Source organism: Jaculus jaculus, chromosome 10, assembly GCF_020740685.1.
Source record: "Jaculus jaculus isolate mJacJac1 chromosome 10, mJacJac1.mat.Y.cur, whole genome shotgun sequence".
NCBI classification, from domain to species: Eukaryota; Metazoa; Chordata; class Mammalia; order Rodentia; family Dipodidae; genus Jaculus; species Jaculus jaculus.
The window spans coordinates 94,778,176-94,797,637 of record NC_059111.1 but is presented as its reverse complement, the minus strand read 5'-3'; the positions used below and the strand labels follow the sequence as shown (position 1 = coordinate 94,797,637).

Sequence of the window (19,462 nt, the reverse complement as noted above, 5' to 3'; positions counted from 1 at the left end):
ACAAAGGTCATTTATCATTAAGTGGTCATCTATGGACTGACATAACTCACTAATTAAACTATGCCTCAAGTGATTTAAAATAATTCAAAACACCAAGGAATATGAATAGACTCCAAAACCAGCCAACCCCTCTTTGAGAAAGTAGGCTTCCTTTTCTAATGAAAAAACTCTGGTCTCCCTCCAATGCATACAAACATTTTTTTTAGATATTTGTTCAGGCACTGAACAGCCAAAAGAAATTTATGAAAGAACGAATAAAATGTAATAATGAAGGAAAAAAACAAATATTGCTGTGCTTCTAAAGCATTTTCATTTATAACAGAAACTTTGCATAGAAGAGAGGCCATTAAAGAATGAGGCCTTTCAAGATCTTGCATTTTTGGATTTTTCCCCCCCTTTGGTGTTCCGCTCCACTGAAGTTTCCACTGCCTAAATCACAATCTCAGAATCAAAATCAAAGGACCTTGTTTTTTTAGATATAATTTCACACTCGCACCTCTCCCGCTTTGCTGTCAAGTGTCTGACCCTGGTTTGATAATCTCATTTCCTGAGAATCAAAAAGCTGGAAATTTAAGCTTCCTAGACTGTTAATTGCGGCCCTGCTCCATTGCTAATCAAAAAATTGGATGTTTTGCATGAAAATGCTTCTCTAATTAATTCTCAGTCATAAATCGCCCAGGTTTTAATAACCCCTCCTTGATTGGATAGCCTTTGAAGAGATGATGCAGCTAATCCGCTAAACTAGAAAAACACATGCAGAGGAAATAATGAGTGGGCTTACAAGGTAGGAACTAGATGACTGCATTAATACTGTCAAACCAAAAAAGTGAATCTCCTTTCCAAGGCTCTCATGTTGTATCCAGTACCCAGTAAAATAAACCATGAAACTAGGAATCATGAACAGACAACTGTCAAAAAAGCCATGCATCAAAAGTCAAATATTTTCACCCCCTTCCATAAAACAGCTATTCCTATTATTTAAAAAAAAAAAGAAGTTTCCCTTGACACTTTTTTTTTTGAGAAACCAGAGATCACGCAATATCCACTTGTCACATTGTCTATTTTAATAAGACAACATTTGTGCTTTCCCCTTTCCTCAGCTTCTGACTGACGATATATTACCATACATATCTCTAAGAGGTGCTGAGCTGAATTTTCATTATCTGAAATGTCAAGATTCGTTTTTGTCATCAGAGAACACAGCTGGTCTACACCAGCAGCCCTTTGATTAATTCCAATGGAACAAGTCACCTATACATAACTTCATTTTCCCTGGACTAGGCCTTGCTTTCGGCAGGTTTTAATTTATAGCGTGTCAGTTTAGGATACCATTTGCTGCTATGGAGGCTCACAAGGAAAGATGGCAAGTCTTAATTAGCAGTACTTCTCATGTGCCCCATGGTTACTAATACAGCAACAACTGACAGACTAGAGCTTCACAATAGAACTTCTTTAGAACAACCCCAGAAACTTTCAGAAGATTCTGCAACTAGACAAATACACAGTAATGAGAGTTTTGAGTAAGCACTATTTTTATGTAAATAAAACATGGACATAAATCCATGTGTGGCTACTAGAGTGACATACTACATGTCAATACATGCTATTTCCCCATATTTAAAAAATCTGAGGAAGAGAGATAAAATTTATTCTAAAAGAAAGAACCCAAAATTTGTGATTAAGACTAATATAAAACAAGAGATTGGAAGTAGATCTAACTTGGGCAGAAAAAGCTCAAATTCATAGTTCTACACTTTCCTGTATCAATAAGAGGTCACATTAAAAACAGATACACTACTACAATGAAATGCCACTATGCACCGGGTACATAGTTAGCCTATACAGATACTTGTGCACAAATGTTTGCAGCACATTATTCACAATAACACGACACTAGAAACAATGCATATGTGTGTCAACAACTGGAGGGGTGTGCTCCATCAGATACGAGAGAGCGCTGCTCAGCATTAAACACTAACAAACTACTAAACCAGGCAACCACATGGGTGGGTGAGTGTCAAGATCATTGCATGAATGAAATGTTCCAATCTCGAAATTGTAGATGAGATGACTTCACTTTTTCTGGAAATTGCATGCTAATCTACTGAGACAGAAATCATGTCAGCGCTGACTCATTGGTGCCTGGAGCGGAGGGAGAAGCAGTCCACACAAGTGACAGGAAACTCTGGGCTGGTGGAGACGCTCTATACCGTGATGGTAAAGCATTGCTGTCACATCTTTCCAAACACTCTGGACCATTCATTTCATGTAAGTGTGCCTTCCTGCATGTAAAGTAGCCCTCAAAAGTACAAAATGCATGAGCCTTTCAGCCTCTGTACAATAAAATCACTACAGAACAATTTTGTCATTTATTGGTGATGTGACTATGTTGAAATAACTTAGTCATAATGTTCTTAGCCATAAAAAAAACTAGAATAATATTTTTGCTTGACAAAACATGGAATATCATAAGAATGAAATGATAATTATGTCTGTACTCAAAAATGTCATGTCAGTAACTTTATTCTCTCTCAAATACTATTAGTTTCCCTTATCATCCTCTTTAATATAATTTAGTCTACAATAGCTTAATATATCTCACAAAGTACTAATACGTTGTAAAAATCTCTACATGGAAAAAAAGGCAAGATGTGATTAGTTTAGCTTACATTGCTTACTGTAGAATGCTGAACTTCTTTTCATTTGTGAAAAGTATGACTATTTATGGGGAGTGCTTTCTATACTAGATGTGCAATAAGGTCAGTGAGTACAACTCACTTGAACCCAAACTATATGGAACTTTAAATAATAGTTCTATAAATGAAGCAAATAGCCTCAAATAATTAGTTGATTGAATAATTATAAGTGCTATGAAAAAGGCAGTTAACCTAGTCTGGAGGTGGAAGAACGACCTTCCCTAAGGAAATATGGTTAACAGGATCAAGAAGATAATCTATGTCAGAGGTCTCGTATATAGAGCGATACCTGGTAAATAGCTAAGCACCATATAAAATTATTCAGTAGCTTTATTTATTATTATTATTACTATTGTTTGCATGCATGTGTGTGTGTGTATGGACATACGTGTTACTGTGTACATGTGGAAGTCAGAAGATAACTCTGGGGTGTTGGTTTGAGATAGTCTTTCTCTGTCTCTCCCTTCTCTCTGGCATACATCCCATTTTACCACTCATTAAAGAGAAAATGAAATCTGCCTAGAATGATTTAAATGTGTTTATTTGTACATAAAGAATTAAATATTAGCTGAACATTTGATACTGCAGCTTCACCGTGTTGAAGACGAGAAGACATCTTTAACATCTGCCAGCATTGACTGACATTTTGAGTTTATAATAGAACTGAGAAAGCCACTTCACATAAATACTACAAACTAGGAGATGTATACTTAGGGCATTTTCAGAAACTGTTGTCCTAATCCCAAGAAAAATTCAACTTTTAAAAATTTATTAATGATTTTCACACATATATACAATGCCCCACCCTTTTCTATCTCCCTTCATTGAGGCCTATTATTTCTTCCTTCCTTCCTTCCTTCCTTCCTTCCTTCCTTCCTTCCTTCCTTCCTTCCTTCCTTCCTTCCTTCTTCCTTCCTTTTCTTTTCTTTTCCTCCCTTCCTTCCTTCCTTCCTTCCTTCCTTCCTTTCTTTCTTTCTTTCTTTCTTTCTTTCTTTCTTTCTTTCTTTCTTTCTCTTTCTTTTTAGCTCTCCTCCACCATCCACAATGTAGTGTTGACAGGGCCAATACTGCACGTATATTGTGCAACCAATAATGATCATTGAGAGGTCACAAATGGAATCAGCACAGGATGTCTAGAAGACAGTGTTCCAAAGCATCCCTCCCTATCTTTTGGCGCATACATTCTTTCTGATGCTTCTTCTGCAATATTCCTTCCAGACAGGTTCTCTCAGCTGCTGGGACGGCCGGACTATTTGGAAAGCAACCTTCAGGATTCTCCTGACTCCACCTCCCATGACTTGGGTATTTTGGGATTATGAGCACATGTGCCACTTTGCACCTGGCTAAATATGAGTACTGGGGATTCAAACTCCAGGTGGAAGGCTTTCAGAGCAAATGCCATTAATGACTGAGCCACCTCCTCACCCTATAAAATTCTTATTATACAGCAGAGATCAATATGTAGGAGATGACAGCTAATTATCAAGAAGATAAGGTTCAGGCGCTTGCCTGCAGAGCCAAGAGAACCAGGTTCAATTCCAGAGAACCCACGGAGAGTAGAGGCACAAGGTAGCACATGAGTCTGGAATTTGTTTGCAATGGCTAGAAGCCTGGAATGCCCATTCTCTCTCCCTCTCTCTGTTTCTCCCTTTTCCTCTCTCTCTCAAGTAAATAAATTTTTTTTTTTTTCTTAAAGATGAAAGGGGGCTGGAGAGATTGCTTAGGGATTAAGGTGATTGCCTGCAAAGCCAAGGGACCCAAGTTCGATGCCACAGGACCCACGTAAACTAGCTGCAGAAAGGGGTACACATATGTGGAGTTCATTTGCAGCCACTAAAGGCCCTGTCTCTCTTTCTCTCTCACTCTCTCTCTATCTACCTGCCTCTCTCTGTTAAAATATATCAAATAAAGAAGTAAATTTTTAAAAAAAGATAAGAGGAAACCAGTTCCAGATACAGACACCTTAGAGATACTTGCACGACCATGTTTATTGCTACTTTATTCACAATAGCTATGAAATGGAACCAGCCTAGATATCTCTCAATCGATGAATGGATAATAAAAAGGTAGTACATCTACACAATGGAGGTCTATTCAGTGGTAAAGAAAAATGAAATTACGAAACTTACTGGGAAATGGATGGATCTGGAAAGGATTAGACTAAGTGAGGTAACTCATGCCCAGAAAGCAAAGCGTTGCATGTTCTCTCTCATATGTGGATCCTAAGTACAAATGTTTAGACTTGTGTGTGAACTGGAACCAAAAAATCAGTAGCAAAGGCCAGTGAGCATTGTGGACGAGCGAATCTCCAAGAGTCCATACTGACAAACAGCAAGGGAGTCCTAGCAGGCCAGGAGGCCATTATTGCTGCAAAGCTCATCCCCAGATACCACAGGAAGCAAGCAATGGCAGCAGATGTGTGGACAAATCATTAGAATGCAGCATTAGTAGGATCAGGTAAGGGATGACTTGGGCAGGCAAAGGAGGAAGAACCAAAGATGGCTCCCATATCTAGTAACTGGTAAGTCAACTACGGCCCTTGATGAAGCTGGGTTCACTGGGAGAGCTGGAGCAGAGGAGAGCAGACACTTGATCTAAACATGCATGCTCAAAGGTGACAGCATCTGTCCCACTTTCCTCACAGGGTTATGGTGATGAGGTTCTTATTGTACGTTTAAACCCCTATAAATATTTTTTAAGTTACTGTTTCATAATATAAAATACACAGAAGCATAGAAAATACATTTAGACATCCAGGTTTTTACCAAGATCCTCTCAGCTTGTGAATAAACAAAAATCATAGTCAATTAGAAGAGCAGAGAATAACTGTAAGACTGAAAACAAGTAAATTTGAACAAGAAGAAAAACATGTTTTATTTTCCATTTTTCCCTTTTAAGCCCCCCCCCCCCCCCCCCGGTGTGTGGGTGTGTGTGGGTGTTGGTATGAGTACTGGAAAGTGCCTGTCATGGTCCAAGTGTGGAGGTCAAGGACAATCTCACATGCTGGTCCTCACCTTCCAATTTCTTTGTATGCAAGGCTAGCTGACTGGTGGGAAACAAATGAAAAGGATACAGGGTCAGGCTATAATACCTCAAGGACAGCTCCCTAGACTCACTTCCTTCCTCAAGGCTATCTCTTCAAAGTTCTACACCTTCCCAAATAGCAATGCCAAGTGGGAATCAAATATTCAAATACATGCACCTATGTGGACCATTTATATTCAAACCACAACATACAGAATATTTCTAGTCATAAAAATTAAAGGAGACATATTCTTTAGAGACAGAAATGGGAAATAAAATTAATATATCAACCAAAGCTTAGAAAGAAGAAATTCATATTTGTAATTTAAACATAAAAGGAAGAGAATGAGAAAAACACCCTAATTCCAATTTTCTAGACTTAGAAAGGAGAAAGCCTTAAACTTGAGGAGATAACAGATTAGACTGGTGAAATTACATTAGATTATATAAAGCTAAACAAACTGAGGAACATTAGCTATCTGCACTATAAAAGAGTTCTTCCTCCATTTACATTTCTCTGCTTAAAAAATAACAGCACGGGCTGGAAAGATGGCTTAGCAGTTAACGCACATGCGTGTGAAGCCTAAGGACACCAGTTCGATTCTTCAGGTCCCAAGTAAGACAGATGCACATGGTGGCAAACACGTCTGGAGATCGTTTGCAGTGGCTAGAGGCCCTGGTGTGCCATTCTCTCTCTCTATCTTTTTCTCTCTCTCCCTCCCTCCCTCCCTACCTCCCCTTCTCTCTATCTCTAATAAATAAAAATAAAATTAAAAAAAAATAACATCATTATCTACCTAATTCACCAGAATGGAAAACTGGTAATCAGCCAAAATGTGTCCCACAAAGAATATCATGCCCAACTGATTCTACCTCCAAATTAACTGTTGAATCTCTTCCCACTTGTCCATAAAAGCTGGCATGGTCTTCCATAAGCTGTAGCCTAACAGCAACACAACCTGCCTCCTTGTCGCTAATCCCTCATGCTCTGTGGAGACACCAGAACCCTTTGCAGCAAATGACTTAAACTTTACTACTCTGCTACTCTGAGCCCTCAGAGTCTGATCCCTTATCCTTATGAGAATATCCAAGCCTTTTTGCTATGTTATTCTATGTTTTTTGAGAACTGCCCGTCTCTCCCTAATCCAAGTCCAGTCTTCTTCAGACACTCTTTACTTCAATCAAAACAACAACTGTAGGACACTCTCCTCTATCTGGACCCTGGATTATACTTCTTTCCCTGACTAGAGTGAGTGGTTCTCCAACAGCTTCCCCTGGACATGTTGACTATGTTATCTTTCATGCTTAGGAAGTAGTTTACTACTCACTGGAACTATAAAAGTTTGCAAGCCACGGCTTCCAAAGCATCTACAAGCCTTCCTTCAACAGGAGATGCTCAAAGGGCAGGGCCAAGCGTAGAGATGATGTGGAAAAGTTGGTTGTACCTTCTTACCTCCAGTGTATCAAATGACACCAGCCTTAGAACTGGCCCGGGTAAATGCTGTTGATGTCATAGTAGGAATGGATAACTGAGACCTCAGGAAAGTAAAGAGGCTTGTCCATCCAATGAAAACTGAATGAGAATAGATGCTCCTTCCATTCAGCCATAAACTCTCCTCGAGCTACTCAAAGTACAAACAGAACTGCACCAGTATTCCACATATGAACATCACTAACCAACTGAACAGGGATATGTAAATTACTTAACTGATGCAGAAATCAGACATTAATGTGCAAACAAACAGGGACTTATTTGAGTTAAGTGGGCATGAATATGCAAATGAACTGGCTGCAATTCAGTAGATGTCATCACAATTCTAGGAATGAACATCCTATATTATGACTATTACAATATTCATGCAGCATTCATACACACTATCATATATTCCTGTAATATGGGCTTTCTGAGCTTAAATTTGTGGGAAAGCCAAAAGTAACTTGATGCATATTTTCCTTCACACCACAACCACAGGCTGGAAATCAGATGTGAGCACACAGGATTCTGAAATCTCTTAAAAAAAAAAAAGAAAAAAGCTGCCACGCCACCACTTGCAGCTTAAGCTGAACATTCTATTTTTAAACCAGCATGTTTAGAAATGGGTTAGGCTGATCTCTTATAATCTGGCCCCTGCCAATTTGTCCAGCCTCATCTGCCATGCATAGGCTGATAGGATACACTACAATAGCTTCATATAAAACAGCATTATTTTCCCTACAGGGGGTCTTAATAAAGTTGCATGGCTACATTTGAACATCACTCAGAAAATCCTGCATGTGAATTTATTTTTCTTTTGCTCATGTACACTAATGACCTTTATCGTACTATTATAGCCTCTACACCACTGGTTATTGATTCTGATGTTCTTGAATGAACCCTGGCACCCTTCCCATTGGGTCTGCTTCCGGAAAGTGAATACGGTATTGTCAGTGGACATCTGAATATTTTAACTGGGTTCTCTAATTAATCGAACAAGTTTTATCTGAATCATGTTCTCAGAATAGCGTCAACTCTCACACTTCCTTCCATCTATCCACCCACCCACCCAACCATCCATCCATCTATCAATGTATCTATCTATCTACACACACACACACACCCCTAAGCTCAGTGACTAGAATGCCAGCCCCCCCTTTTTTACATGGGAAGCCTCCCATACATAGGGAAGCTTCTCTGCCTTCACCAGCACTCACACATGCATCCTGGATGTATATATATCCACACGTGCACGTGCAATGCTGTCCCAGAGTGCATCACCATGCTACGTAATGGGAATATCAAGCAGATTTAGGAACACAGCGTTTACCTGTCTCTGAGACGGAATGGTGTCCCTGGCCCAGGGAGTCCTTGAGGGTGGGGCATGGCACAGTATCAGAAGCCCAGGCTCTTTCTGTCTTTTAACTCAGGGATCCCTACAGGGTTGCCCCACCTGCATGATCTATCATGGCTCCCCATCTCATTCATCTACAATCACATCCTCACACAGGCTGGGCTGGAGAAGGGGCAGCTGCCGTTCTCTTTTAAGCATGTGACCTGAAGTGATCAATGCTACTTTTCTTACAATCTGTTGATCAGAATTAAGCTCTAAGTGTATGATTGACTGCAGGCAAAGTTTAGAAGTGTTATTATTTTGCATGCTAAAAAGTAGATATTTTATGGACATGGAATAAAGTTACAATGTTAATATTTAAAGGTCAGTTCCTGTCATACATTTATAATTCCTTTCTTCCTCTTTTGTTCAACAGCAAAATTTGGTTCATTATTCTTCCCGAGGGTGTATGAAGTGTCTAACACATACAACAAATTTGCACAGCACTGGACCAAAGAGAAGGCTTAGCAGTTAAGACACATGCCTGCAAAGCCTAATGACCCATGTTCAATGCCCCAGAACCCATGTAAGCCACACGTACATGTTGGTGCACACATATGGAGTTCATCTGCAGGGGCTAGAGGCCCAACCATGCCCATTCTCTTCCTTTCCCTCCCCCAAGTAAATAAATACAAATAAAATATTTATTTTTAAATATTTGTCCAACATTAGGCTGGAGAGATGGCTTAGCAGTTAAAGCACTTGCCTGCCAAACCTAAGGATTGATGTTCATCTCTCCAGGTGCACAAGGTGAAGAAAGCATGCAAGGTCGCACATGTGCACAAGGTGGCACACACGTCTGGAGTTCAAATGCAGTGGCTAGAGGCTCTGGCACACCAATATCCTCTCCCCACCCCTCTTGCAGTACAGTGTAGGCTCAGGAAGACTGCAGCATTTGCCTTCGGCATTCAGCCTCAATGGAAAAGGTACAGGTGAATGCACCCACCCCACTGATGAAAATTTCTGACTTAGTCTGAAACTAAACTAGTCCAGAGTCTCAAATACATGTTTTTTGCTTGTGCGTGTGTGCATGCATGCGCATGTGGTGCACACATGTGTATGTGCCCATGCAGCGCCCCATGCACAGGGTGTCCCGCTCCACCAAGCCTTCTTCCCGTTCTTATTTGAGCTGGAGTCTCTCACCGATGCAGGAACTTGCTGTGCTGTTTGTGAATCCCAGCGATTCTCTGATCTCCACTCCCCACGAGACTGGGTTTACAGACACACATGGTCACATGCAGCTGTTTTACATTGGTTCTAAGGACTAAACGAACTCCTGTCAGCTCTCAGGCCTCCTCAGGTTCTCACACTTGCACAGGAAGAGCTCTCAACCACTGAGCCGTCTCTCCAGCCCCCAGTCTTGTTTGTTTGTTTTTGTAATTAACTCCTTATATTTTCACTTGGTATGAGGCACATTGTATATACAAGAGTTTATATGGCATTTTTACAATTCACAAAAGAATAATGGAACAAGTGAGTCCATAACTTAACAATGACAGCAATGCATTAGCTGTGAAGCCTCCACGTCCTACTTCATGTCCTCCAAGTGTGATCTCCTTCCCAAGTTCCATATTTATGCTCCTTTTCCTTGACTTCTGTGCATGTTTGTCACAGAAGAAGGCATGTCTAAATAATACACTGTTCAGTTACACCAACTTCTGCTTTTTACCCAAATGGAAGAAGACATTACATGTGTGCGTGCATGCATTTTCTTATGTGACTGGTTTCAAGACTCAACCAAGTCAGCAGAGTAAAGCTCATTCATTTTCATCTGTCCATGGCACTCTACTACATGGCCCTACTGCAGTTTATGTATCCATTGCCTGAGTCGGAGCAGAACATTGAATGTTCTACTGCATAGATCTTCTACCAGTTCTTATTTGAGCTGACTAACCTGAGAGCTTACCTTTGTTCATTAGCCCAGGTTAATCTTCAACCTCTGCTCCTCATGGAACTAAAGTAAGAGACGTACATAGCCACACCCACCTGTTTTATGTGGGTGCCAGGGATCAGTTTTGGGTGGTCTCTTGGACCTCCTCAGGCCCTCATGCTTCATGGGAAGTGCTCTTAAACTGCCGAGCCGTATCTCCTTGTTTTGAGGCATTGTTTCTCACTCTTCTCCCCAGGCTACCTGGCCCCTGCCCTTCTGCCATAGCCTCCTGCCTTTGCCCTCCTCCTCACCCAAAGGCATGCTGGGATTATAAAATCATGCCTTAGTGGTTAAGTGCTTGCCTGTGAAGCCTAAGGACCCCAGTTCAGGGTTCGATTCCCCAGTACCCACATAAGCCAGAAGCACAAGACGGCACTTGCGTCTGGAGTACATTTGCAGTGGCTGGAGGATGTGATGCGCCCATTCTCTCTCTCTCTCTCTCTCTCTCTCTCTCCCCCTCTTTCCCTATCTGTCACTGTCAAATAAATAAATAAAAATAATAAACAAAAATTAAAAAAATAAAATAAATCACGCCATAGCATCCATCTTTTTAAATTTTTTTTTGTTAATTTTTATTTATTTATTTGAGACCGACAGAGAACAAAAGAGGCAGAGCAAGAAAATGGACACACCAGGGCCTCCAGCCTCTGCAAACGAACTCCAGACGCGTGCGCCCCCTTGTGTATCTGGCTAACGTGGGTCCTGGGGAATCGAGCCTCGAACCGGGGTCCTTAGGCTTCACAGGCAAGTGCTCAACCGCTAAGCCATCTCTCCAGCCCCGTAGTATCCATCTCAATGTGGCACTGGAGATCAAGACCCAGGTGCCATGCTTGTACAGCAACTGCTTTATATGCCAACTCGCCCCCAGATTCTGGAATGCTTGTATTTGTCTCAAATAAGGTTCTGCATGAAGACCAAATTGTGAGAAATAGGGGCAAAATTTTGTGACAGATATTTTACATCTTTAAGTTCCAATTTCTCATGCATTCCAGCCTCTTCAGTGTGCTACAGATAATAGTGACTTGTCCACGGGATAGATTAAATTACATAAGAACTACAGTTATTTTTTTTAAGAAAGAAAGAAAGAAATCCATTTTGTATAGATTAAATCCACACAGTTAAGCTTTTAAAAAAAATAAATATATACATTTCTACATTGAAGATCAAGGCTAGCAGGCAGTAAAACCTAGTAACAAACTTGCAACGGAATATCTTTATTTCCTAAATGAGTTCAAGTAATGCATTAGTCTGCTCGTGGTACAAAAAAAGCATATTTATCACTTTCTACTTCTTAGAAACATATGAAAAAATTAGCATTTATAAAAATTCTATTATAAGTTCATTATAAGACAAATCTTACAATAAGTAAGCTAAGATGATTAGTTTTTAAAAGCATAGATATAAATACACAAAGGGGAATCAACTTTTACACTACATTACAGGCTAAAACAGAAGAGACAATATGGAAAATTAAAGTTATTTTGAAATAATTATATGCAATTTTCAGAAGAAAAATGTACTTCTTTTCATGTGCTCTGCATATTGTTACACAGTTATTAAAAAAGTCATTAAATAAAATTTAAAAGCCTGCAAAGAACTTTCTGATCAAATTAATGGATATAAAGCTCTACAAGTGCTTCTTACATTTAAGGCTGTGGGACAAATGTGTAGCATGAGTGTAAAATTAATGCACTAAATACCATACCTCACCTCAGCCAAAATGTGCCTGAAAATGTGTACAGAAATGAAATCTTGCTTTAAATGCTGTTATAGAATAGTTTGCTAGTTAAGAGATTCCTATTAGAAATCCTTTGTTTAAAAAAAAAAAATCAACCCATGGGTAATCTACCTCAAATGTTGTCATTCCTTAAAGCAAGGGACCTCTGAATGGATTAACTCGTACAATATCATTAAGTATCCACAAGCCCAGTTACCAAGCCATTACAGAAGAAAATTCAGGTCAGTAAAAGAACCCAGTTTTCCCTGATGCCAGTGCTTCCATATTTACTATGTAAATCAAAGCCTGTTAGCAAAGTCAATTCTCCAGTGGTTGGAGCTTTACAGAATATGTTAATGTCAGGGCTATAGAAATGCCACTCATTAAACTAACAAAATAAAAATGGCACTCTACAGGTAATATCATTGAGAACAAACAGAAGTCTAAGTAGCCCCAAGATAGAAAAGAAACTGCAATCAAAACCAAGTAGACATTTCTACTTGAATCAATGGCCATTAATGAATTCTAACCATTCATGAGTCTTACTCTCCATAAAAGAGAAGACAAATCACAGGGCTTCTACTCCTATTTATTAAAGCTCCCAGTAGGATTTCTCAAAGAAGTGATCTTGTGCTTACAAGGTTAAAAAAAAAAAAAAAAAAAAAAAAAAAAAAAAAAAAACCAGCTTGGAGTAATGGTACACGCCTTTAATCCCAGCATTCTGGAGGCTGAGGTAGGAGGATCAATGTGAAATGGAGGCCAGCCTGAGACTACAAATTCCAGATCAGCCTGGGCTAGAGAGAGACCCATGGGGGTGGGGGGCAGAGGGTATAAATTCTTCAGAGAGAGAGAGAGAGTGTGTGTGTATGTGTGTGTGTACGGATGTATATACACATGCATATATAATTGGTTCTGAGAATCAAAGACAGGGTCTTGTTTATGATAAGTACATGTTCTACCAGTGATCTACAGTCCAAGATCCCATCCTATGTTCCTAAGAAACTAATTCCAGCCAAGCACTATCCTAGGTATTGTTCTGCAACATAAGACTTGTGTCCTGGGTGGTAGGAGCTATAGAAAACTAACACCTAAGCAGGCATGTATATGTTAAGTAACATATGAGAGAACTGTACAGGATGGGAGGCAGGGCAGGAGGCTGGAAGAGACCAGGAGGCAGGGATGGGAGGTCTCATGGACTGGGCGCTGGGGGCAGGTGCGGAGAGCGAGCATGTCAGAGCAGAGATCCCAGAGGCAAGCTCGGAGCCAACAGGTTCTTGAGGAAACCCACAAAGAGTAGGAGGGTCCCCAGAGGAGAGCAGCAGCTGAAGGAGGAGCACGAAAAGCAGGCGCCGTGAGTGCCACGATGGAAGCCTCTGGTGACCTCGAGGAGAGACAACTCGGTGGACTGGCATTGAGGAACTAGGAGCCGGGAGAGCAGAGGCAATAGTCCTGCTTCTGCAAGGCTACCTTTTAAAGCACTGTTTGGATTTCAATTAACATAATTAGTCTAATTTTTCTAGAGTTTAAGCTTCAAACTTAATAGTAGCAAGGGTTTATTTTGTGTTTCAGAAATGGAAGCACAGTTGAAATGATTAAACGGACAGCTTATTTTGATCATGAATGATAGGCAGTGTTTTCATTTTTTTAGCCCTCACAAGGTAATGTGTTCATCAATTATTTTATTCTCCTGAAGAATTACACATTGAAACTGAGAATCTAGATTCAAGCTAAATATTCATTAAGACTAATACCCCTCTCTGACAGCAGTGCTCTCTAACAGTACAATGAAGCAGCAGAGAGGCTCAAAGCAACAGGAAGCCAATGATTAACATAGACACATACGCAAGTCACATTTCCACCTGTTATTTCGCGAACTTTGAAGTAACTCCCCACCTCCTCAACCCAATTGCCAGCGGCAGACTATATAATGAACCATCTGTACCGTAACAGCGAGAGCCAACTGAGATGGGTTGATAATACCAAAGAAATCCCATGTTTTAATCCTTTTCCCCCGTGTGCATTGTTAGCCTGAGTAACATTTTTAATTGCATGATAAATTGAACATATTGGCAGGAACTTAACGTTTGTGAAATTTGAGTTTTTTAAGGTTACTTTGATGGTCTTTGTGGTGGATTTCTTTGCTGCTCCCTTGCAACAGAAGGAAAAGTTGACCCCATGAACCAAACCGCTGGGAGGCAAAGCCTGCAGCTCTATGGCAGTAACAGAAGAGACAAAAATCTTCAGTGGTCTCTTATCATTTGACTGAACTATTCAATTATGCCTTTTGAAAGGGAAGCTGAAATGCAGATCTCACTGTGGTCCTTGGACCACTAAGATTCATGAATAACTGAGAAAGGACCACCATTCTTAATGGAAGATAGGTGTGATTTCCTCTTTTTTTTTCCTGCTTAAATGTTAAAAGCATTCATCAGAGAAATGTTTGCTCCTGAATGAAGCACTATCAAACTTTTACAAAAACTAGCCAGCTGAGCCATCCTTTCACCAAACGTGAGATGTGTCGGTTCAACTTAAAGTACTTTTAATGAGTACCATGAGCATGGTGTGTTTGCTAACTATGTTTCTGCCCTTGCAACCAGTGATATTCCCATCCTTCAGAATACCATAAATGCAATGGACTTTTGCTTGAAAGACTCATATTTCAAGGCACTTTTTGAAGGATGGGAAAGCTAGATTATAGTGATTTTTCTATTACCTAGCCTCACAGAATAAAATTTCTCTGTAACTTAGTTGTATTTTAAAATCTTTTTCAATTACATGCAGCAGTTTCCTCCTGGGCCTGACGGATCAAGGGCAACTTTTCCACTTAATAAAGCTTATGTACTTGTTAAGTGCAGAGAACGGAAACACAGGCATGGCCTCTATTTTTCCTTAAACTGCTGAGGCATGGAAACCCATCTGCTGATCATGGCTGTTACTGGCCCAGCTCCTGTTAGGGTCCTACCTTCCACCAAGGTGGTCTCTCTATCATACTTTACACCTTAAATGCCCTCAGTCGTTCTGTCATGGAGTCAGCCAGTATCTATGCAACATATGCCAGGCCAAACACTATAAGAAGTATTGGAAATAAATGATGATGTCACTCATGGCACTTTTTTTATGGCAAACTCAAGCAAGTAAGCATTGGCCCACAATGTAAGACTGAAGTACTCTGAAAATGAACAATAAGGATGTAAATGCACATGAATGTACTAATAATGAGCGTGAAAATTGAATGACTAGGTAATAGTCTTGGAACTCAGCAAGGCTAGCTGGTTACTTCTTAGCATTTTGAGGAACAGAGTATGTCTATATTCAAAATAGGTTGGGGCAAGCGGTAGGTGGCATAAGGAGTGGAATGGGGGTGAGGACAGGGAACGCCATGGAATAAGCTACAACTAAATTCAACTTACGAAGTCAAGCAGAAGTTGGCCCACAAAGCTGACCCAAAGGACAAACAGAATGCATGTGGACAATGAAATCACACTTCTAGAAACAACAGTACTTGATGGGAAGAAAGGCCTCCCATTTACCATGTCAGACTTCTTATTTCTTTGTTTGCTTGGTTTTTAAGCCCTTCATAAAACCTAACCTTCACAGCTTTTTCATGTAGATATGATGATTTCTAACCCCATGTAGAGAAAAGGAAAAAGAGGTCCGGAGGATAAGCAGCTTGCCCAAGACTATGGAGCTAGTGGTGGGAACTAGTTTTGTACGTGGGCCATCTGGGCCCAGATGCCCCTACTTTGCGCTGCCATGCTTATGGACCACACAGGAGGAACTGATAATCACCCCACAAGGCTGTAACTGAGTGCTTACGATTCCTACTGTCTAACAAAAAGAAGAATACGGCCCCAGTCATTCATCTTGTGCATTCATAATACCTGCATGCAAGTCAGAGATAGGTGGTCCTGCTGCCCCACTGACTGTGCAGTCTACCTTTTCATTCCAAAATGCCAACAAGAGGTTTTGCACTGGTGTGGGATGCTTATAGAGAAGGAGGTTTTGTGAGTCTGGGAACACAGAAACCACATTGGAACTCGATATTCTCTACTCAGTTTAGAAGCGAACTCCAAACTGTTCTTGGAAAGGTTTATACTTATTTTTAAAATGAAATAATGAGAACTAAATAAGAAAAAGAAAGATTGCCAGCATTAAAGGAATTTAATATGATAAAGGCAGATGCAGAAAAATAATGGAGGAATATTTAAACTATTCCTTCAGCAAACACAGAAAAGAAAAAGAAATTAGGACACCTAGATAACCAACCACAGTAGCCCCTAAGTGACAGCTCACATGTGACACCAACTCCTGCAAACACATGAGCTCTGTTACCGTCGTGGCCTTCCTCACTCTGCAGCCCACTGTCCTTTCCTGGTAGGCAGATGTCTAGGGCCTGATCACCAATCTGCCTCACTTCTTCACAGGAGTCCCATCTGCACTTCTTCATAGTCCTGACTGTTCTCTGCACTCCCCCAAGACGCTCACTGGCTGCTTGCCAGAATGTATGATAACACATCACTACAAAGTGAGATGTTGGCATGCTAGCTGCTTTTCCCAATACCACAGAATATATACCTCCACATTTGCTTTGACCATCTCTTGTGGATAATCACACCCACGGACACTCAAATCTCTAATGTAAGATGATGTACTGTTTGCATACAATGTATATGCATCTCATATTACTTTAAATCATATTTATATAACAATATCTAAACAATATAAATGCTATAAAAATACTTGCTCTATTATAGTGTTCAGGAACTAGTGACAACAAATCATATACATATTTAATATAGATGTAACTACATAGAGAACCTGGGGATAAACACATGTATATATGCCTCAGTTTCATAACTCAATCTCAGGACTCCCTTTTATATTTTCTTATGCCTGCCTTCCATTCCATTCCACATCTATGTCTCACATTCAAAAATCTTTGTTAATACATTATATTTACCACAATTGGCACATCTTATCACAGAAGGAAATGCTACTGGATTAATTTTGAATTTATTTATTTTTTAAGTATTTTCCCCAGCAGATTATAACTCTACAGTAACCAGATGGATATCAAATATTTTGTGTATCAAGTTTTATTGACTCAAGTCTTATTATAGAGGTATTTATCTATTCTCTAGCAATTCCGTTTCACACATCTCAATTAGACTTGCCATGTTTCAGAAAGGATCAAAAATAAGTGAAGGATCAATAGTGGTCACCTCAGAAGACCAACACTGTGTTGGACTTATCCTTAATATGCAAAAAAAAAAAAAAGGAGGCTCTTCTGCTTAGAATTCCCACCTGAAGGGCAGGAAGTGTGTATGCAAGTCCACAGTATCAGCTGTGGCTGGTTGGAAGCAGGCACCGAGATACGACAGAAGAAAGGCCCAGTCGCATCTCTAAAAGTCGGTTATCCGGAAAGAACCTTGTGCCTGCAGAACACAGGCTCACATGCTGGGAAGAGCGCGGGCAGTCCAAACCCCTACCTTGCAGTTCTCCACTGCGGCTGTAGAGCTCCCTCCGCTGTTCTCGCAGATAGGCGCTCATGCTGATGGCGTGGGAGGATGACTCAAACCTGCGGCAACACATCGGGAGCAAATGGTTAGGCGGCGGGCATGCCGGGGTCTCCAGCTGGGTGCTCCCAAAGGAATCCTGTTCTGGGCTGGTTAATACACTCTGGGGTGTCACAATCGTGACATTCGGGCCGTACCACGAAAGGACTAGAGACAACTGCCTCAGACCTTGAATGCTCAACAATAATGCTGATTATTATTCTGATAATGCTCCTCTACAATAATATTTGGACCTTATTCTTAGTGTTCATTTCAATTAGAATAACTGCGACCTACCCTACACATCCCTCTGCATTGACCACCATCAGCATTGCTTGACTGGATTTCTATATTCACAGTAACAAAGACATCCTACACAGTCATGCCATCGAAGCTATTGTCCAAGTCCAAGACCGTCACTGACCACCACAGACATACTGGACCCTGAGAGGAAAACTCTTCCCTTTTGAATTCCCTAGTCACAAGACTAGGGGGAAAGGCATCCTAGAAAAAGAGGCTCAAGAATGGCATCAGAAAAAGCATCTTTGGTTTCTCCCTAAGGGCCCTAAAATGATCATTCCCAAATGGCTTCTAGATTGTCATCTGCAACTTATCTATGTATAAACTACTATCAAAAATGCCAATCTATGAAGTTTTGATTCACACACACCCAAGAACTATTTTCAAAAGTAGGAAACATGGGAGCCAGGCTCATAATAAACAATGGATCAACAAGAGCAGCAATAATGAGGGGTTGATGGCCTAGTGGTTAAAGGAACTTGCTTGCAAAGTCTGCTGACCTAGAGATTGATTCCCCAGTGCCAGGCAAAGCTGGAGGCAACATGGTGTATGCACCTAGCACTCATTTGTTGGCAAGATGCCCTAGCACTTGTGCATACATCCACATGCACACACACGTGTGCACACAAATAATTTATTTTTATTTATTTGCGAGCAACAGACAGAGAGAGAAAGAGGCAGAGAGAGAATGGGCACACCAGGGCCTCCAGCCACTGCAAACAAACTCCAGACACGTGTGCCCCCTTGTGCATCTGGCTAATGTGGGTCCTGGGGAATCGAGCCTCGAACCGGGGTCCTTAGGCTTCACAGGCCAGCACTTAACTGCTAAGCCATCTCTCCAGCCCTAAATAGATATTTTTACAAGAGCTAAACAATGAACACGAAAGAGATCAGTCACAAAGAGAGCTTTGCAGATAAGAAAACCAAGTACAATTAAGAAAATTTCAAGTGATACATCTTTTAATGTGCTGAGATTCCATTTTAAATGTGAGATCTTCAAAGGCAGAAAACCAAGCTAGACCAAAGAAGAGTCCTCTAAGAAGCCTTGCTACTAAAGGCGCGACAACAGCTTAAGGAATGAGCAGCAGCGTCCATGGGCCAGGTCTGTGACAATGAGAAAGTCGCATCATTTCCTTCGCTGTGTTTCGTGTATCCACTTCTTGATGAAAAAGATGAGCATCAATGTGTGGAGCAAATGCTCTGGCAACTTGACCCTCTTTCGGTGCCCCACCAAGAACTAAGAGGCATGAGCGGCCACAAGGAAGGCAACGTATGGTACTTCCAAAGTGCCACCTGCCACTCAAATGCAGCAATGAAGCCAGTGACCTCCAAAAAAGCCTGCTGACAGCCACTGATCAGAGAGGGCACAGGGA

General features: G+C 40.7%; 1 protein-coding gene across 1 annotated transcript in view; it reads right to left on the bottom strand.

Annotated features, from left to right (window-relative positions):
• Positions 1 to 19,462, bottom strand: part of Exoc4 (exocyst complex component 4) — a 771,875-nt gene that overhangs the window by 546,686 nt on the left and 205,727 nt on the right. Inside the window, exon 9 of the mRNA XM_004661198.2 lies at positions 17,724 to 17,812. Coding sequence (XP_004661255.2) covers positions 17,724 to 17,812 — 89 coding nt within the window. The remainder of the gene's footprint in view (positions 1 to 17,723; positions 17,813 to 19,462) is intronic.